Genomic DNA, 21669 nt, shown 5'->3' on the forward strand with positions numbered 1-21669 from the left:
AAATGCTTTCGATCGTCTATGGCACAACGGCCTAATACGCAAACTTAGCGACGCACGGTTCCCCTTCGGGCTAGTACGTCTCATACACTCATATCTCACGGACAGGAGTTTCAACACCGACGTGCAGGGCAAACAATCGACACGACATGGTATCCAGGCAGGTGTACCCCGAGGAAGCATCATAGGGCCCTTACTGTTTAACCTCTCCATTAACGACCTCCCAGCTACACACAACACGACGGTAGCAATCTACGCGGATGACACCGCCATCCCCGCGAGAAGGTCAAATACCTCGGTGTCTGGCTGGACAGGAAACTACTCTGGGGGACCACATTCAACACGTGACCAACAAAGCTAACGCGAGGCTCAAACAACTCTACCCTATGCTTAACAGGCGTAGCACACTGAACAGGAGGGTGTCTAGGTCCATGTACATAACACTTATTCGACCCCTGATGTACGCAGCCCCTGTCTGGGGATACGCTGCGCCAACTCGCCTGCGCCGTCTGCAGCTCATACAGAACAAAGTACTCCAAATCATAAGCAACGCTCTGCGCTACACACGTATCGCGGACCTTCACCGGGAATACCGGCTAGATACTATCTTGCAGGTATTCCAAAAACTCTCCACACGAGTGTACAAAAACACGAGACACTCGCGCAACCCGTTTATCCTTTCTCTGGGTAACTACGACCACAACCATAAGCATAACAGACTAAAGACACTACTGGCTAGGAACTAAACATCTATGGTCCATAGAACGCTAACACGACCGTACTGGCGAGCCCCTGCAACACAGCTATTACTGGCAACCGCAGATGTTCGACCAGCCGAAAAACAGGCAACCGCAGGGAAACCGTACTGTACACAGCACGCAAACCTACCACACACACCCCCTACACCGTCTGTGAGCCGATCTACGACCGATCGCCCACTAATGTACAACGACCTTGAACTGTTGCAGGGACGCAGTAATTGCAGCAAGCACCGCAACGAGCTCCAACAACGACAAAGGTAACGATGCACGATACCTCGGACTAACATAACCACACCTTGCATGCACTGTCGCAGATAGCAAGCCGAGACTGCCCTTACTACCCGTCCTACTGTCGCAGAGGTTTCTTTCCCTTGGCGCTTGCCTTTGCACTTGTTTTCCTCTGCCATTACAACCGCTACCCTTCGATCGCTTTCGTCCACTTTCTATCTCCTGATGGACCATGATAATGAGTAATCCAACCCAGACGCATGGATAACATCACAGCCCGCATCCTGTGACTCCTGATTCAAAAACTAACATGTTATACGGAGGTGACAGTAGAACTTTTTGTTTGGTCACCACGTTAGTGTGGGCGTGTAGGGGCCCCATCCTTTGTGGCGGTGACTTCAGTGTAATTCTTATTTTTGAATAAAAGCGTCATTCCTGTTCGTCTCATTGCGTATTTTTTCATTGACCTTCCGTACCATACTGCACGGTGCATTCTGTGTATGGTCCAAGATTCATCAAGCTGTGTTACATAACAGTGACACACCATGTGAAAATTACTTTCGTTCGTAATTTGGGCACGTCCGTGTACATATCTGCCTTCTCAGGCGCTGGTTGTGCGAAGCTGCTGAGTTCTGGGCGTCGCGCACCTAAACCCGAATATTCTGTGTTGACATGAAAGTCTTGTGATCTCGACCAACGGGAGCAGCAATATAACGGAACTATAAACCGCAGTTTCAATATACCAAGAATCTAAAGAACCACCACGGAGTCTCAGTGTCTGCCACGCATCGTCAGTCACCTCCCTGTACCAGCACAGGTTGTAGTGTTGACAGATTTGGTACAATTGAGGATATCCTAACGCAATCGGATAATTTACTGTATTGGCACGTGAAACTGCGAACGCTTTCACGGTGATTTCAAGAATTTTTCATGTTTGTAGCTTCATAGTTCCCATGACATTTTCAATTAATTAATGCGTATATCATGGTACCAAATTAAATTCACCTTCCTTAAATAATAACTATATGAAAGCTTATCGCTATGTTAGCTTTTATACGTGATATGTACCTGTTTTTACCATTCTTTACAAAGATGTACTTAGATTTCTCAAACACCTATTACTTTTGGTAATAATGATTGATTTCTGTATTTCTGAAGAAAATTTGCATTTTTACTTACTAATGTGTGACATATAGCTGATACAGAGGTAACATAAAGTGCACTGTTATATCTGTCATGGTGTGTGTCACTTGTATTGCGTCTGATTTATCACGCTGACTAGTAATTAATTAACCACAAAGTAGCTCTATTATACTGCTCTTACTCCAGTTTACGTAAAGGTCCTTGCTTCAAGTACATTCTGTTGACAATGTCCGTTCTTTTTCTTTATATTGTAACCATGTTATTGTAATAAAACTTTATAGTATAAACATTGTAATTAATGACATCGAGCATATGTGTATAAATTACACACAAAGCTCATATGGATATCGTCTGAACGCTCATCGCCTAATGTTTAGGATGCTGTGTCGTAATACTTTCTAAAAAAGTGGTTCAAATGGCTCTGAGCACTATGGGACTTAACAGCTGTGGTCATCAATCCCCTAGAACATAGAACAACTTAAAACTAACTAACCTAAGGATAACACACACATCCATGCCCGAGGCAGGATTCGAACCTGCGACCGTGGCGGTCGCGCGGTTCTAGACTGAAGCGCCTAGAACCGCTCGCCCACTCCGGCAGGCTAATACTTTCTACCATAGACCATGGTAGGGTTATCTTTGTGTGTTAACGTGAAGTATCTCGAGGTATTCTGAAATCCCTGCCACCAGCCATGATGTGGCAGAGCACGTGACCGACAAGCGAGCGTCATTCTCATACTCGTTATCCATGTAGGGCCTGGATATCTCGCCGATCGAAAGCCGACAAGGAGCATCACAATCAAGTCAGATATTAGAGGACAATATTCCTTAGATACTAAAGTCTTTCTGAGTTATTTTGATTTTACTGTAAATTTTTAGCATCTGTATTTATTGCTATTATTCAAGACTGCAATCAAATTTTGATAGGTTCCATTCTGTGAAGCAGAAAGATATGGGAGCGGTGTTACTTCTGCTGGAAGATAGGTGGCTGTCGTGATTGGCCGAACCTAATACAATGAAGAGCCAAATAAACTGGTACACTTGGCTAGTATCGCGTGTAGTGCCCCCCCCCCCCCTTCCCCGAGCACGTAGAAGAGCCGCAACACGACGTGACATGGATTCGAGGTAGTGAATGAAGTAATGCTGGAGGTAACTGACAACATTAATCCTGCAGGGCTGTTCATAGATCCGTAAGTGTACGAAGGGGTGGAGATCCCTTCTAACCTGTACGTTGCAAGTTATCCCAGATATTCTCCATAATGTTCATGTTTAGGATGTTTGGTGGCCAGCGGAAGTTTTTCATCTCAGAAGAGTGTTTCTCAAGCCACTATGTAGCAATTCTGGACGTGTGGGGTGTCGTATTGTCCTGCTGGAACTGCACAGAGGAACGCACAATGGACATGAATGGATGGAAGCGATCAGACAGACCTCTCGAAGTCTTATCTAGGCGTATCGGGGGTCCCATATGATTCCAGCTGCACAAGCTCTACAAAATTACAGAGCCTCCATCAGCTTGAACAGTCCCCTACGGACATACAGGTTCCATGGGTTCATGAGGTTTCTGCATACCCGTACACGTCCATCGACACGATACAATTTGAAACGAGACTCGTACGACCAGGCAACATTTTTCCAATCATCAACAGTCCAATGACGGTGTTGACGGGCCTAGGCTAGGCTTAGCTTTGTGTCGTGCAGTCATAAAGGATATACGAGTGGGCCTTGGGCTCCGAAAGCCCATATCGATGATATTCCGTTGAATGGTTCGCACGCTGACACTGGTTGATGGCATAGCACTGAAATCTGCAGATATTTGGGGAAGGGTTGCACTTCTGTCACGTTGAACGATTCTCTTCAGTCGTCGTTGGTCCCGTTCTTGCAGGATCTTTTTCCGGCCGCAGCGATGTCGGAGATCTGTTGTTTTGCCGGATTCCTGATATCGATGGTCGTACGGAGAATCCTCGCTTCATCGCTACCTCGGAGATGCTGTGTCCCATTGCTCGTGCTCCGACTATAATACTTAAATCTTGATAACCTTCCATTGTAACAGCAGTAGCCGATCTAACCACGGCGCCAGAATCTTGTTGCCTTATATAGGCGTTGCCTACCGCAGCGCAGTATTCTGCCTGTTTACATATCTGTGTATCTGAATACGCATGCGTATAGGCCTACCAGTTCCTTTGGCGCTTCAGTGTACATCTGAATGCTTGCTCAGAATTCGCACACTAAAGTGACCTAGCTTTTTTGTAAAATCTTCCATTTATGGCTGCAAAAGAAAGTAGTGCAAATCACGAGATTATGTGGTTATCTTGCTAGAACCGAGTCTCTGAAAGGTGTGTTTGAAAGGTTCGCTTTGAGTGGTTTCCTGAAGCAGCGAACACACCCACGTCGTGTAGACAGTTCCTACTGCAATGAATCTTAAACTATTCTGCATTTCGGTTCAGGCCTAACACTAACGTCTCGTCTACCCAATGATTCTCATGAGCACTTAGCAGACAGACTGTCGTGACACTTGGCGGAAGATTTCAATAGCGTTCCTCGGAAAGAACGTCGCCTGTCCTCCAAGGATTCTCTTTCGATTTCCCAATGCATTCCCGCAATATCTGCGTGTTGTTCGAAAGTAACAGTAACGGATCTAGCAGCCCATCTCCGAATTGCTTTGATCTCTTCTTTGTTCGTTCGATTTCCTATCATTCTCCGACGTTACGCCTAGATATTTACGAGTAAATGACGCGACTCTGTCAAGCAGCACTCCAGTAATGCTCTGTTCTAACATTACGCGTCTGTTTTCCAACTCATCCGCATTAACTTACCTTTTTTTAAATTAAATTTTATTTTCTTTTATTTTCTTTTTTTAGAGGTAGGTGCCATTCACCACACCAACTAGAAATTTTGTCCGTCAGCTTTATACACCTTTCCGTAGACCACAGAATGATATGCAAACAGATCCAGATTGCTACTCATCCTGTCCGTCAGATCATTTATGTATATAGAAAATTACAGCGATGCTATTTCACTTTTCTGTGGCACTCATAGCGACACCCTTGTGTCCTTTCCCTCGAGGAATAAGTTCTGGGTTCTGTTAGGTAAGAGGTCCTCGAGCCATTCACTCACCTGGAAACCTATTCCGTATGTTTGTACCTTCGTCCTTCGTTAACAGTATGCAGTGGGGCATCATGTCAAATGCCTTTCGGAAATCCTTGAAATTGGTATCTGCTGCTTGCCCTTCATTAGTGAACCGCAGGATATCATGGGAGAAAAGGGAAAGCTGAATTTCTCACGAGAGTTGCATTCTAAATCCGTGCAGATTCGTGAACAGAAGCTTTTCCGTCACAAGGAGATTTATTATATTCGAGCTGCGAATATATTCAAGAATTCTACAGCAACCTGGATGTTAGGGATATTGTTCTGTAATTTTGCGTTTCCGTTCTGTTACCCTTCTCATATAGAGGAGTCACCTGCACTTTTTTTTTTAGTCGCTTGGGTTTAGCGCTGGGTGAGAGATCGCAATAAATGCGAGGTAAGAATGGGGCCAGTGTCATGGTATACTCTTTCAAAAGCCGGATTGGTATTCGAACCGGATCTGGAGAGTAATTTGTTTTCAACTCTTTCAGTTGTTTCTTACACGGGGGACGCCTAGTACTATGAGCTCCATATGGGAGTCTGTGCGAAGGTCGAAGGGCGGTACCTTCGCATGAATCTCCTGTGTGAAGGATTTCTTAAACGCGAAAGTTGAAACTTTTCTTCCCTTTTGCTATCTTCGGTGGCCACACCAGACTGATGAACGAGTGACTGGATAGAAACCTTAAACCCGCATAACGATTTTAAGTAGGCCCAGAACTTTCTCGAGTGGGTAGCGTTATCAGCCCCTAAGGGCTTCGAAAGTGGCCTCATGGGGTATCTCCATTTGGCTGACTGATAGAGAGGTGCTATGTCCGGACTTTTCGGCCATCGGCTACGGAAGTGACTCACGTTGGACTACATGGCTACAAAGAGAGGATCGTGATATTGAGCATCAAGCACATCTTAACCCCTATACATCTGCATCTGTCATACGACAACAAATAACGGATTTCCAGCAACATTCTGTGGCATCCATCGATATTGGTCGGAAACCAGGAGTAGCCGGACTAGGTTATTACCATCCCACGCTCAGGCTTTCATTAACAGAACAACGCAAATATCTGCGTTTAGAGTGGTTCCGTGACCGAAAAGCTTGATCTGCTGATGAATGGCGTCGCATTGTGTACAGTTATCAATGGCTGCTCTGCACTGTTCCGGTTAATCATCTTATTCGAATACGGCGGTGACCTGAGAGCGATCTGATGAGAGGTCCTTTCCATCCAATGTTGACAGGCACAGTGGTATCACTCCGGGCATCTTGGTGTGGAGAGCTGTCGGGCATGAATTCACGCCTCAGATAATAGTGATGAGGGAACTCTAACGTCACAACGGTACTTCACGGACATCTCGCGTCCTCATGTGTTACCTCTCTTGTGACTATATCGTTGTGCCATTTCCCGATAGGGTAGTGCTTGTCTACACATGGCCGGCCGAAGTGGCCGTGCGGTTCTAGGCGCTGCAGTCTGGAACCGCGACACCGCTACGGTCGCAGGTTCGAATCCTCCCTCGGGCATGGATGCGGGTGCTGTCCTTAGGTTAGTTAGGTTTAACTAGTTCTAAGTTCTAGGGGACTAATGACCTCAGAAGTTGAGTCCCATACTGCTCAGAGCCATTTTGTCTACACATGTTGCATTTATGTGAACTGTGTGTATGATGTTGAGGTACTTCTCTGTCTAGTGTGATCCCTAGGTCTGTCATCTATAGAACATGTGTGGGTCCACCTCGCATGTCAGTTCCATTCCAGTGCCAGTATATCAAGGACCAGTTACAACAGTTGTGGGCCAGGACACAATTACTTTGTGACACCCTCTCTAACCGAATAAGTGCATGCTTCCAGGCCACAGAGTGTGCAACGTCATACCGGTAAGGGGACTCATATACCAACTACATTGTAAATTCGACTCGGTTTCATAATCAATGGAAATAACATCACATACACTCTTCAAGTTTCATTTCCATTTGCCTTTTGAATGTACTTTTTTCATTTTTTTTCCAGAGAGTGTATATTTGGGATCTTACCTACATTAGAACTAAGTGATGACTGTCTGTGCGAAGAGTCCACGTAATCCTAAAAGCAGTGTTACTTTGTGGCCATATCCTGCGATCAGTTCCTGAAATCACTCACAGTCATAAGTTAACTTTTATTATCTGTCCACTTCGTGTTAAAGTGGAGCAGGCACATAAATCTAGCAGTACAAAAGACAGGATCCGTTTTGTCGCAAAAGGCCACACTCACACACACACACACACACACACACACACACACACACACACACACACACACACACACAAAAGCGCGCGCGCGCGCGCGCGCACGCGCGCACGCGCGCGTGCGCGCGTGCGCGCGCACACATACGCGCGAGCGTGCTGAACGAAAACTGTAAAGAAGATAAATAGCTGTATGCGAGTTTGGTTGATCTCAGTGGAGTTACATGAATGTTCCAATTAGAAGCAATATTGAGCAAGAGACGCACTCCGAGATGATTGTAAGAAGTGGTACACGCGTTTCGGGTTCATCTGGGAGGAGAATAAAAAAAAATGGTTCAAATGGCTCTGAGAACTATGGGGCTTAAACTTCTGAGGTCATCAGTCCCCTAGAACTTAGAATTACTTAAACATAACTAACCTAAGGACATCACACACATGCATGCCCGAGACAGGATTCGAACCTGCGACCATAGCGGTCGCTCGGCGCTCGGTTCCAGACTGTAGCGCCTAGAACCGCTCGGCCACACCGGCCGGAGGAGGAGAATTATGCGAATGTTCTAAGGAGAGAGACTACAACACAAGCGTAGTGAATTACTTTGTCAATTACAAACGAAACTGCCAGACACCACATCACAGCATATATAAGAAGTTATATACCATCATTCAACTTGTTTCTAGAGTATTTTCCACTAGTGTATAATTAGAGTAATTTGTAGTAAGTAAAGCAATATAAATGTTTCACAAACGGGTCCTGATGGTTCAAACGGGACCCTCCGATTGCCGTGGCATCCTCTGCCAGTGGCGTCATTGGATGCTGTATGGGGGGGCGTGGGGTCAGCTCACCGCCCTCCTGACCGTTGTCAGACTTCTTCAACTTCGAGCCGCAACTCAATGTGTTCCTCAGTTTGTATAACGAGGCTGAGATCACGCCGTTCCAGTCCTTCCGTGAAGAAAAAAATCACTAACAGTATCGGGAATCGAACCCAGGTCTTCCGCACAGTAGCTAGTCCCGATCATCACTTTTTTCGATCTGCTTCTTGGTCGTTTCTTTGACAGTAATTCTGTGTGAATGTAGCGTGATAGGCTTCAAAGTCCATCAAAGAGAACTTCACTCAGTTTTTTATTACTGAAAGTGCCCTGTTCCCTGACACAGTACGCTGCCGTCACCACTGAGCAACGGAGCCGGGCAACAAATTAGTAGGTCCAATGTTTGATCCCTTCTAGTCCCAAGGAGTATTTCTGTCACTTGTCTTCGGCTGATACGCAAATAAACGCCAGTGCATCATTTTAATATGAAACTTCTATAGCTAAATGTAAATCATGAAGATTCACGATTCGATGTGAGGGAATTTCTTGTCTGCGTGAGAGCGTAGCAGAAATTATCAATTGCCTCCATTGGGAGACGCCACAAGTAGGCGTTGTGCATTGTGGTGAGATTCGATCTGAATTTTTTGACAGTCTTTGTTGCACAACAAATATGGAAAGGCAGTGCTTCCTGAAACGAAAGTCTTTTGACAACTATTCTCTTAGACTGCTGTATTTGGCACATTCGCGGTTACGCTGGCAGGTGGTGACAAAAATTCTGCGAAGGTGGTACCTGTAAATGAAGCAGAGAACTAGCCATATGACTTCGCACATAATGAACACTCCGCTACACAATGTACAATGACATTGAAAGTACACACGTAGGTGAGGGTACAAATAGAATACCATGGAACATGTTTTGTGTTCTCGTATTATGACGTTCTTAGATAATACAAATCTCCTTCATCATAACCAACATGGATTCCGCAAACAGAGATCATGTGAAACTCAGCTCGCCCTATTTGCCCAAGAAATTCACAGTGCCGTAGACACTGGCGAGCAGATTGATGCCGTATTCCTGGACTTCAGGAAGGCATTTGATACGGTTCCGCACTTACGTTTAATGAAAAAAATACGAGCTTACGGAATATCGGACCAGGTTTGTGATTGGATTCAGGATTTCCTAGAAGAAAGAACTCAACATGTCATTCTTAACGGTTCAAAATCTGCAGATGTAGAGGTAATTTCGGGAGTACCGCAAGGAAGCGTGATAGGACCTTTATTGTTTACAATATACATAAATGACTTAGTTGACAACATCGGTAGCTCCGTGAGGCTATTTGCAGATGACACGGTTGTCTACAAGAAAGTAGCAACATCAGAAGACTCGTACGTACTCCAGGAAGACCTGCAGAGGATTAATGCATGGTGCGACAGCTGGCAGCTTTCCCTAAACGTAGATAAATGTAATATATTGCGCATACATAGGGGCAGAAATCCATTCCAGTACGATTATGCCATAGGTGGTAAATCATTGGAAGCGGTAACGACCGTAAAATACTTAGGAGTTACTATCCGGAGCGATCTGAAGTGGAATGATCACATAAAACAAATAGTGGGAAAAGCAGGCGCCAGGTTGAGATTCATAGGAAGAATTCTAAGAAAATGTGACTCATCGACGAAAGAAGTAGCTTACAAAACGCTTGTTCGTCCGATTCTTGAGTATTGCTCATCAGTATGGGACCCTTACCAGGTTGGATTAATAGAAGAGATAGACATGATCCAGCGAAAAGCAGCGCGATTCGTCATGGGGACATTTAGTCAGCGCGAGAGCGTTACGGAGATGCTGAACAAGCTCCAGTGGCGGACACTTCAAGAAAGGCGTTACGCAATACGGAGAGGTTTATTATCGAAATTACGAGAGAGCACATTCCGGGAAGAGATGGGCAACATATTACTACCGCCCACATATATCTCGCGTAATGATCACAACGAAAAGATCCGAGAAATTAGAGCAAATACGGAGACTTACAAGCAGTCGTTCTTCCCACGCACAATTCGTGAATGGAACAGGGAAGGGGGGATCAGATAGTGGTACAATAAGTACCCTCCGCCACACACCGTAAGGTGGCTCGCGGAGTATAGATGTAGATGTAGATGTAGATGCGCATACATATTCGTTATCAACAAGCAATTTTTTCAAACATTTTATTCATGCAGTTTACGTTAACTGAGAAGTTACTGTTTCGCAGCACCATAGTGCGTTCATAAGCATAATAAAGGTGGACACATATCCCGCTGTAAGGTGTGGTCTACTCCATTTCGCTAATGATGTTATGTACTATGACTAATGATGAACCAGAATTTGTATGGCGTCAGCTTTGGGACCTTCTCCACTCGAAGGCAGCGAGGAGGGGCTTACAAACGTAAAAGGGCGGAGCAAGAACTCTCTCCGACCGTGAGGTGAAAGGGGGTCAGCGAGATGGCAGCCTCCTCAGCAGTTGTCGTGGTTCCGCGACCGCAGAAGGACGCCTCAGCTGTAGCTCTCTCCGCCATGCGAATTCCCGCCCTGCTGCTGGTAAGTTTGCTACAGCGACTTCCTCTATCTCTCAGTCCAAGATATCTTTTCAAAACTCGTTTCTCAATGTGTCCAGTCGGTTGTGTTTAGTTACTGTCATATAAAAGGCCCTCCACCCGACCTTAGTGTTCCTATAGTAACTTATGTCGGTAAAAGAAGTACGTTTTAAGGCACATTAAAGATATTAACGTCTTTCTAATTAATTCATGCTTATCGTATATGTTAAAGTTCTGTCAGCAGAGGCCAGTCCATTTCATTTTCACTAAACGGAACAAGTGACAAATACGGAAATGTGTGTCGTATGATTGTGAGGAACAGAGTAAATAATATTTAATAATGGCGTTTGAGGTCTCAGGTATTTTTCACGGAATTAAATTATACCATAGCTTTGTGTGTAATAGAGAAAACTGCGTACTAGAATTTTTCACCCCTTTCTCTCGGAGACTTGTACAGAAGACCAACCCAATGGCAATAACACTAATAGCAAGACCTTCCAAACATAACCTAAAAGACTTTTACTTGTTGCTGTGAAAAATAATATTATTTTTTGATTATTTTAAAACTAATGTCCGTTGAGGTACTGTATCGACTCTCATGATCTACAGCGACGATCTAAACTGTTTCAATATTCATATTGTAGGCACAGTTATTAAAACAGCTTGAAATTATTACTGTAATATCAAAGAATATTTAATCGGAGCGTTCTTCATAATGTGATAATATGTTTCTGTACCCTAGTGAACTATCGCACTGTGGAAAATTTGTGACACGTAGATACTGTAAGCCGTTCTAAGATCCTTTTCGCCTCCCTCCCTCTGACGGACAGTGCACTAATCTCCATCACATTTTGTACCTGGTACGGTAGTCAAGTAGCGGCAGTGCCTCTATGGAGTTTGGCAAGTACGGCGTGGAACTAGAACTAGTTGCAGCTTTCATTTGGTCCGCGGGGCGTCCCTGGAAAGCGCAAAATGCAGTGCACTGTTCAAGAAAGGCACGGATCCAGGGTAGAATCGGAAACGTTTTCTGTGCATAACACACCCACAGTGTACGTAGCGTACAATGTCTTGGATGAAGATCTGGACCGATGTCATCCTTGATATGTGCCGGATATAGCACACGCTCCGATCAGATAAACAGTATAGGATTTGCTTATAAAACTGACAGTGATGAAGTCTATTTTGGCCACTGTTGATATAAATTCCTACATTGTTCGTGAACTTCGCAGACTACTCGGATGATCAGGAATTCAAAGCCGAATAATTCACAACTCGGACTTTTCTGCTGTGTAGAGCTTGATGCACTCTTTTGGCTTGTGTTAAACACTTGCACCCCGATGTTAATCTAGGTCAGGTGCATGTTATCGATGGAGAGACACATCCAGATTTGAAGTTGTCCACAAATTGATCGTTTCCGTGTGGTTTTGGTTAGGAGTTTCTATATGTTCAGTATATTCTGTGGAAAATATCTGAAACTAAAATTTATGAACATCGTGGAATTAGCATTAAGGTAAAATTTTCATATCAATTGGAACGATTTATTTTCCCTTTCATTTTCTTAGTGATTAAAATTGGAACCTATTTCAAAGAAGGAAGATTATTTGAAAAATTCCACTAGAATATTATGAGTACCAATTCAGATCTGTGTGATAGTTAACAAGCAAGTGGTAGCTATTTTAATTCTGCTTTGTAACAGGAAACTGAAATTCACGGTTGGTTTAGTAAATAATTACACACAGATGTGATCTATCGAAATAGATGCTCTGGTATCTTTGACTCCGGTTGCTGGAGAACCTACTCTTGTAGATTAACGTCTATGCAGAAAGCTTAAAACAAACAGAGGTAAGTCATACCCACGTATGTTACGTTTGCTGAATCGACACCCTGTTGTCTAATACGCCAGCAATTTCATACGTAGTTTTAGACGGTTTGTACTCTTTCGTGGACACACTGAGTTAGTTCCCTATCTATGACTTAGAAATATACTGCTGACGGGTTTAATATACGTATCCACATACACTAAAGGTAACACAATGAACAGAAAAATGAACAAATGACATATTGTCTTAAGATACTGACGATTGTGACGACAACAAAGGCTTGAGGACGGAGATTTAAAATGATGTAACAGCCAAATCTTGGTTAGAAAATCCCGATGCAGGATAAACATTATACAAAATGTGGAAAAACTTGGAGTTACCTTTAGAAACATTTCGGTATTATCTCGAAACTGAAATGTACTTAGTACTTTAATGTATGCTGAAACGAACAAACTCGTTATTGTCAACAATTTCCTCTTACGGGCCCACTACTTAAACTTATTACACACTGATGTGCAAAACCTAAAGACGAAAGCAACTTTCGTATGACGTGTCATTGCTCCATGAAACTTACACCGTGCGTCGAAAGAAGTGCTATGGTATACTACAGTATAGTGTAGTATAGAAGGGAACTGAAAGAATTACGGACAGAGACAAACAGAAATGACACTTGCATTCTAAGACAGTAACAACACCAAAACCAACACAAGATTTGACAGTGGATGGACATTACAAAAGACGGGACATTGTCCTTAATAGGTTGTGTGATCAACACGGACGGCAATTGGTACTCTGCAAAAAAATGGTTCAAATGGCTTTGAGAACTATGGGACTTAACATCTGAGGTCATCAGTCCTCTAGAACGTAGAACTACTTAAACCTAACTCACCTAAGGACATCACACACATCCATGCCCGAGGCAGGATTCGAACCAGTGACCGTAGCAGTCGCACGGTCCCGGACTGAAGCGCCTAGAACCGCTCGGCCACCGCGGCCGGTGGTGCTCTGCAACGTGCTCCTTTGCTAGCCAAAAGGTTGGTAGTGAATACGTGTGGTAGGGCGTTCGTCTCCCCCATCACTGCAGTTGAAAACTTCTGGATTGTCGTTGACGCATGCGGGCGCTGCATTTCGTCTCCCCAACGCATTTCAGACATACTGGATAGTATTCAAGTCGGGTGGGGGAACGAATAGGATAGTCCGTTCGCAAGATATCTTCTCGTTCCAGGAGCTCTTCCACCTGCGCTGTCGATGCGGTCAGGCGTTATCATCCATAAAAATGAAGTCATGGTCGAATATACCCCTGAAAAGATGCACTTGAGAAAGGAGTATGGTACCATATTAACGTTGATCTGTGAGCGCACTATGTTAAAAGATTTGGATGTCAGTACCCAAAAACAACATTATGCCTCCCCATACCATAACATCTGGAACACCAAAACTACGTTGTCAGAGAATGCAGGACGTACTCTCTTATGGAGAGAGGTGAGAACCCGTAATGCACACAGGAACTATTTCGATCATGATCGTTTTATGGTGCAGCTGTTATCCTGTGGAAAGGCCTAATATTGCATAGGCGTGCTGACTTCCAAATCTTTGAACACGGTACATTCACCATTCAGTGTTATTGTGACACTGTACTGCTATCCATGTGTGTATTGTAGGGGACTTTACACTGAATTTATTTTTGGAGGTGACAATCCACGACCAGATCAAACAGTGTAGCCGGCCGAAGTGGCCGTGCGGTTCTAGGCGCTCCAGTCCGGAGCCGCGCTGCTGCTGCGGTCGCAGGTTCGAATCCTGCCTCGGGCATGGGTTTGTGTGATTTCCTTAGGTTAGTTAGGTTTAAGTAGTTCTAAGTTCTAAGGGACTGATGACCACAGCAGTTGAGTCCCATAGTGCTCAGAGCCATTTTGTTGATAACTTCCATTTTCTTCCCACACGTATTCTTATGTCGGGAATATGTCGATATGTCTCCCAGTGTGCGTCAAATACAGGGGAATTCTCCACTCACTTCAAGGTTAAGTGCCTTGTTTGTAGGTAGAAAATTGACAACCTGGGGAATAGTGTTATGCAGTGTCCGAGAAAAACACAGATGAACTTCCTAGAATATTGTAATCAGAGGGCAGTCAAGGCGGATGTTAAGGGTATATTGGGTACATTACGAAGGGGCGTCAGCAAAGCACGTGGGCTTGTGGGAAGGTAGGTGAGATTTTTAATGGAGCGAGACAGTGACCTACATCGACTTAGATCGGCGAATGTGTGGCGCAGATTGCTTCAGGCTTTTTCTTCCGGACACTCAGAGAGAAAGTGTTTCCGTAAAAGATTCTTTGTTCAGTCACCGAAGTCGAGGGCAACCCGAATGCGTCACCGTCTGACGTAGCCTGGCTGCCGAAGACGCTAACCGGAGAAAGCCTTCGCCCCTTTCTAGTTTCCACACGCACAATGCTGACATTGGCACTGTAATGTACGTAACATTAGCGTGTTTCGTTGGAATGTACATTACAATATAAGACCTTGGCTTAATTGTTCGCAATCGGTGGCTGACAGAAAATACTTAGGACGCTCCTCTCCCTGTGTTGTGCTTCTTACCTTCTGATCCCTAAATACCTGTAATAATGTTTAAGATAAAGAACAAGAAATGTAGATGATTTCAGTTTCTTGTACTCTCTAGGAGCAAACCTGAGGCAATTTAACATAACAGACTGAAGAATGCCTTGAAACTACTCGGTCTAAAATCTTCATCTGTATTTTTTATACAATTTTTAACGATTAATGGTGATTGAACGTCGCGGAGAGAAAACAGAGGTATAAGGGTTTCTAAACAGTGATCATGTTGCGTTTCTGGCATAGCCAATCATCAGATGACCTGCTGACAAACAATAAAGACTAGTGCAAACAATGATATCATACAATATAGCGTAATCAGTAACATGAGATTATAGAAATCAGAAATGAAATTTATTCTATATATATTTTTGAAGAACGTACGTACATACCATTTAAGATCATTACAAGTACTGACAAGGACGCTGAATAATGTCCGTTCATGTGAGAAATACTAAATCGAGCACGCTGGAAGGGAGTTTCAAATTAGATTGCGTGAACATGGATACGCATGTAGTGGAAATGCGTCGACATTTCATTGAAGGGAGAAACAACATCAGCTTAAAAACACCGGAGATGACATATTCACCTTTGTATTTTGGCAATAAAGGTATTGGATATTTTAGAAGAAACTGAAATATATGTGAGTAATCAGGTAGACCATAATATATAATAAATCAGCAGATATGAAGCTGTCGTAGGTGGTTCTTAGATTTTTTTCTATGATTTACTTGTGGATGCGAAAAACGATGTGTCCTCATAGGGCGTCTTTCGTTTAACTTTCAATATACGTCAAGGAATTTTTAATGAGTACGTGAAATTTTATTAGCGAATTGTCTTTCTTGAGTTTTACTGAAAACGTAAAGATGGCATGTATGATTACAATTCGTTGTCCTATGAATTCTGTAATACTGTATTGTATTTTACAGTTGACATTCTTGTACAACTGTGTTGGCAAAAAATGAAATCATTCTAATTAACTTTGCCTTAGTTAATACACTTACTTTAATTAACTTTCTATCGGATGTGATGCCGTCTAATGATATTATGAATCAATTACTTATGTGGTTCTGTATGAATTTGTTGTAAATGGAATGACTTGTACTCTTATACTGTATTTTACAATTGACCTCTGTGCACATTACTGCTGAATCAACTTTCGTTATTTTATATTAATATTTATATTTTCCACGTCATCAGAAGCTCTGCCCTCTAGCGACAACAGTTTATGTTACGTTAGTGGCTGGCGATGTTAAGACACTGTAATTCGAATCAGGCACTGGTTACGTCCATTCTTTGTACACGAGACCACATGTTTTGCTTGATCTTTGTGCGGACATTATTCAACGCCCTTGTCAATGCTTGTAATGATCTGAAATGGTATGTACTTATGTTGTTCAAAAATGTATGCAATTAAGTTTATTTCAGGTTTATATAATCTCATTTCTTTGATTACGCTATATTGTATGATATCATTATTTTTGCACCTGTCTTCATTATCATTTGTCAGCAGTCATCTGATGATGGGCTACGCCTGAAACGCGTCATGAGAACAACAAAGGATTCAGTACCATCTATATCTGTACTACACACATCAAAAAATGTTTATTATGACCTCGGTTTCTTGAGTTCCGGAACCTGCACAGAAAATTGGAATAGAGATCAACATAAACATCATTTGAGCCCTTTTTATCGCTCTTGAAAACCACACATTGCATGTTCTACCACCATATTGTTAGACCTTCAGAGGTTCTGGTCCAGACTGCTGTACACACCGGTACCTCTAATACCCAGCAGCATGTTCTCTTGTACTGATGCATGTCTGTATGCACTGTTGGTCCAGATTGTCCCACTCTTTGACGGCGATTCGGCGTAGATCCCTCAGAATGGTTGGTGGGTCACGCCGTCCATAAACAGCCATTTTCAATCCATCCCAGGCATGTTCGATAGGGTTCATGTGTGGAGAACATGGTGGCCACTCTAGTCAAGTGATGTCGTTATTCTGAAGGAAGGCATTCACAACATGTGTACGAAGGGGGCGCTAATCGTCACCCATGTGGCCAATATGCTGCCGATATGGTTGCACTATCGGTCGGAGGATTGCATTCACGTATCGTACAGCTCTTACGGTGCCTTCCATGACCACCAGCGGCGTACGTTGGCCGCACAATATGCCACCCCAAAACACCAGGGAACCTCCACCTTGCTGCACTCGCTGGACAATGTGTCTAAGGCGTTCAGCCTCACCGGGTTGCCTCCAAACACGTCTCCGACGATTGTCTGGTTGAAGGCATATGCGATACTCATCGGTGAAGAGAACGTGATGCCAATCGTAAGCGGTCCACTTGGCATGTTGTTGGGCCCATCTGTACCGCGCTGCATGGTGTTGTGGTTGCAAAGATGGATCTCACAATGGACGTCGGGAGCGATGTTGCGCATAATGGAGCCTATTGCGCACAGTTAAAGTCGTAACACGACGTCCTGTGGATGTACGAAAAGCATTATTCAACATGGTGGCGTTGCTGTCAGGGTTCCTTCGAGCCATAATCCGTAGGTAGCGATCCTCCACTCTAGTAGTATCCCTTTGGTGGCCTGAGCGAGGCATGTCATCGGCGGTTCCTGTCTCTCTGTATATCCTCCATGTCCGAACAACACCGCTTTGGTTCACCCCGAGACGCCTGTACGCTTCTCTTGTTAAGAGCCCTTCCTGGCACAAAGTAACAATGCGGACGCGATGGAACCGCGGTACTGGCCGTCTAGGCCTGGATGAACTACAGTCTACACGAGCCGTGTACCTCCTGCCTGGTGGAATGACTGGAACTGATAGGCTGTCGGACCTCCTCCGTCTTATGGACGCTGCTCATGGATAGTTGTTTACATCTTTGGACGGGTTTAGTGACATCCCTGAACAGTCAAAGAGCCTGCGTCTGTGATGCGGTAAACGTCTATCATCAGGAGTTCTGTTAACTGGGGTGATGAAAAACTTTTTATGATGTTTGCACGTAAGCGGCTGACTAGCAATTGTTAATTCATTTTAATGCTCAATAAATCAGCCTGTTATGGCGGTGATATGCTTTCATTTCACTTCATATATCAAATATAGTCAGAAACTTCAGAGTACATCTATTGTGAACTACAGTATGTACAGTATGTATTTAGCTATCCATTGTTCTCCGTCATATTGGTTGTAGTTTTCAATCTCAATGACAGACGGCGTTAAACTTTCTGGAGATAATATTTGCAGCGATTTGTACTGTGTGAAACTCCAATTTCCGTACCGCAATGGCTACTATAAAGACATCTTCACATACTGAGAATGCGCCGCATTAGGATAAATCTTGTGAAATTACGTCATTAACAATTCGTTGGCCTCTACTGACGCCACTTCGTCTACATAGACTCGTCACACACGTCTCGGTATCTCAGATTTCTCACAATTTGTAGCCTGCAGTAGTCAAAAATTAAGATTTGAAACAACAAGAACATATTTGCACTTAATATTTTCTTAGATTATCTGTTTCGTTCAATTTCTGACCATTCTGGGTTCATAAACTCTGTTCAACTGTGTTCTACACGATTGCAAGGACTAATCTTTCTGAACTTTTCTATTTAAGTAGAGCTCGTACTATTACAAAGATGTCCTCTGTCTTTAAATGTAAACATTAATAGCGCGATAACGTACAAAAATGTTGTCTGTGGTATAAATAAGAGTTTGCATATCTTTTACCATGCTCTTAACATGACCGAAATTTACCTAATGTCTTTGAAAGAATCCGTGAACCTACGTAACGAGCAAGATGACTTTAATGAAAATGGTTTTTATTTCATATTTATCAATCTACTATGAAACTGCCGTTCTTACGTTACATGGACAATGAACCATTATTTATTTTACACGAATCGTTACGTAGTTCTGTATTATTATTATTGTTATTATTACATCTTGTTTATTACGGCGTTATTATTTATTACTTTCGTGTTATCATCAATATGTAACATTGTGTTGTCGCACAGCAGCACTATGCAGCCGAATAGGCGCAGACGTATTACTTGTTCTCTTTATTAAGAGTTACAGAGCAGTGAATGACGGGAGCAGCTTTTTCAATAGAATGTGTTTGACTGCGGACTTATATTCGCTTATTTCGTGGCACTACCAACCTCAACTGTTAATGATGTGTGCTAGGAGAATCATTACCAACCACATCAAGAAATTTAAACAATTTTAACTGGTGTTGAAACTAGGTTTCGCTACTGAACTTTTTACGTGAACATTTGAATGTAATAAACCTTACGTACTTGCTGATCCCGACTGCCAGTAACATAGCACAAATGAAAAATCTTTGCAAAAACGTTGATACAGCTGTGAGATAACAGAAGTAGATTTTCAAGTTTAACGTAAATAATGTAACTGAGTGTGATACACTTATTTATCGTATCAGTCGGATTAGTCTTTTGCTAATACAAGACGTTTCAGCAGACTGGTTTCCTAACGCATTCAGGTAACTTAACGAGTTCTCCATCTTTTATTTCATACACAAATCTCTGTAATATATAATTTAGTTCATAAAACTACATGAAGTCTACGACAATGCGGTATGTCAGTGAATAGTCAATGTTTCCGGACGCATGTTGCATAATTTTGCGTGCTGTTCAGATTACCTGGCAAAGTGAAGTAACGAAAATTACTTAAGAAACTTCACTCCATACCATCTACCTTCTTCTTCGTGTCTAACGTTATCTTTCCATTAGTGATTCTATCAAAGAGAAATGAAATAGGGGTCATGATGGCATCCGGGATTGGCTCCTTTGTCCGTGCACTCGTTGGATTTTACTACCACTCGCTGCCGCTGCTGATAGCATTCCAAGAGAAAGCGGCCTTCTCTGTTCAGAATAAAAGGATTTACTCAGGTTACGGAATGAGATGCTAAGTCGCCCGGACTGGCTTCAGTGTATAGAGCATGTTTTCACAGTTCCGAAAAGGATTCGGGAATGGTAAAACGAACATTCAAATATATTATTAGGATCAAACAGCTTTATAGGTGAATGGAAAAAGATGTGACTGTCACTCTAAATTAAAATGGAATTCTGGACGATATTAATATTTATCTGTAACTGAATTATTGAAGTGATTACAATGGATGTCGGCATGATGTAGCTCTTAGGATATCCAGCTCCATCTTAAAAGTGTAATTTTTAGATACGCGGGTGCCTAATACGTGCCGTTGTTAACATTTTAACATTAACTATTATACACGAAAATATAAACAGCACTACATAAGTGCTTCGTTTATAATTACGGCACTTCGTAATTAGAATGAGCACGGACGTTATTCTGTTGCAAGTATGACAGAATTCTCTTCTGAAAGTAGAGGGTTCAAATAGAGACCACCACGTCAAATGTGATTGACGTTTCTTGGCGAAAACAAAGTACAATCCCTTCGAAAAATCCAGATTTACATTTCCTGTTATCATTACTGACGTGATCTGGAATAAGCTAACAAAGAAAGAGCAGGTTTCCTGGTAGACAATTAAGAATAAATACTTCATTGTCAGTAACATATACAGACACATTTTTAGTAACTAGAGCGGTTGCAGTTAAATCTGTCACAGCAAAACACGATAAAATTTCTGGATGTATCAGGAACTCGTGGGTTGATAATCTAGTGTCAATCGTGGTTTATCATTAAAGACTTGACAGTCAAGTGTGCAGAGCCTTGTTCGTGGAGAACTACAGGCACTTCCTAGAGGACTCCGAAGGCACTTGCAACTAGGAGGACCGTCGGCTACTACTGATTTCTGGTTGAGCACCTAAGCTGCTGGCTGTATGGGCACTGTGATGAGATGACCCTTGGTGATACCAGTGAACTGAACTGCTCTTGAAGTGCCCAGGAGACGCCCGTAATACCTGCCCCGAATATCCGCACATCATTCGGAGGGCACGTGACTCACGGAAAAAAGAGAGTGTCCACAACTGCAGCACTATGGACTAAGATGCTCGCGCCTCTCCCGTCGGATTCAGCGTCCTACGTTTGCGTGATAGCTGCGAGAGGTTCCTTTGATAAAAAATCGGTATGTTGATGTGTCTGTCCAAAATGTGGCCATACACTGTTGTGCATGCAAGCCAGTATCTGTACTGGCTCCGGAGGAAGATGCTTGTGGTACTAGAGTATGCCGGGTAGCTGTAGAGGTAGGCAAATAGCTGAGATATAGCAGTTATACGGGATGAGGCACCTAAGACAGACCACCTGAAAAACTCAGCCACTCTTAGTGAAAGACGCAAATCTTTCAAACCAAAGCTGCGTAATTTGAAGGAGGAAATATTGTGACTTTCATCAGTTTTTCATAGGTGGAAGGGTAGAGGACATATGATAACGAACTTCGTTATTTTAAATGAATTGTTCTGTTAC

General features: G+C 43.1%; 1 protein-coding gene across 1 annotated transcript in view; it reads left to right on the plus strand.

Annotated features, from left to right (window-relative positions):
- The first annotated feature begins 10746 nt into the window (after nucleotides 1-10746).
- LOC126184269 (uncharacterized) overlaps nucleotides 10747-21669 on the plus strand; it is a 324304-nt gene continuing 313381 nt past the window's right edge. The window contains exon 1 of the mRNA XM_049926643.1: nucleotides 10747-10842. Within this exon, the coding sequence (XP_049782600.1) occupies nucleotides 10747-10842 (96 nt within the window). The remainder of the gene's footprint in view (nucleotides 10843-21669) is intronic.

The sequence above is a fragment of the Schistocerca cancellata genome, chromosome 4 (genome assembly GCF_023864275.1).
Source record: "Schistocerca cancellata isolate TAMUIC-IGC-003103 chromosome 4, iqSchCanc2.1, whole genome shotgun sequence".
NCBI classification, from domain to species: domain Eukaryota; kingdom Metazoa; phylum Arthropoda; class Insecta; order Orthoptera; family Acrididae; genus Schistocerca; species Schistocerca cancellata.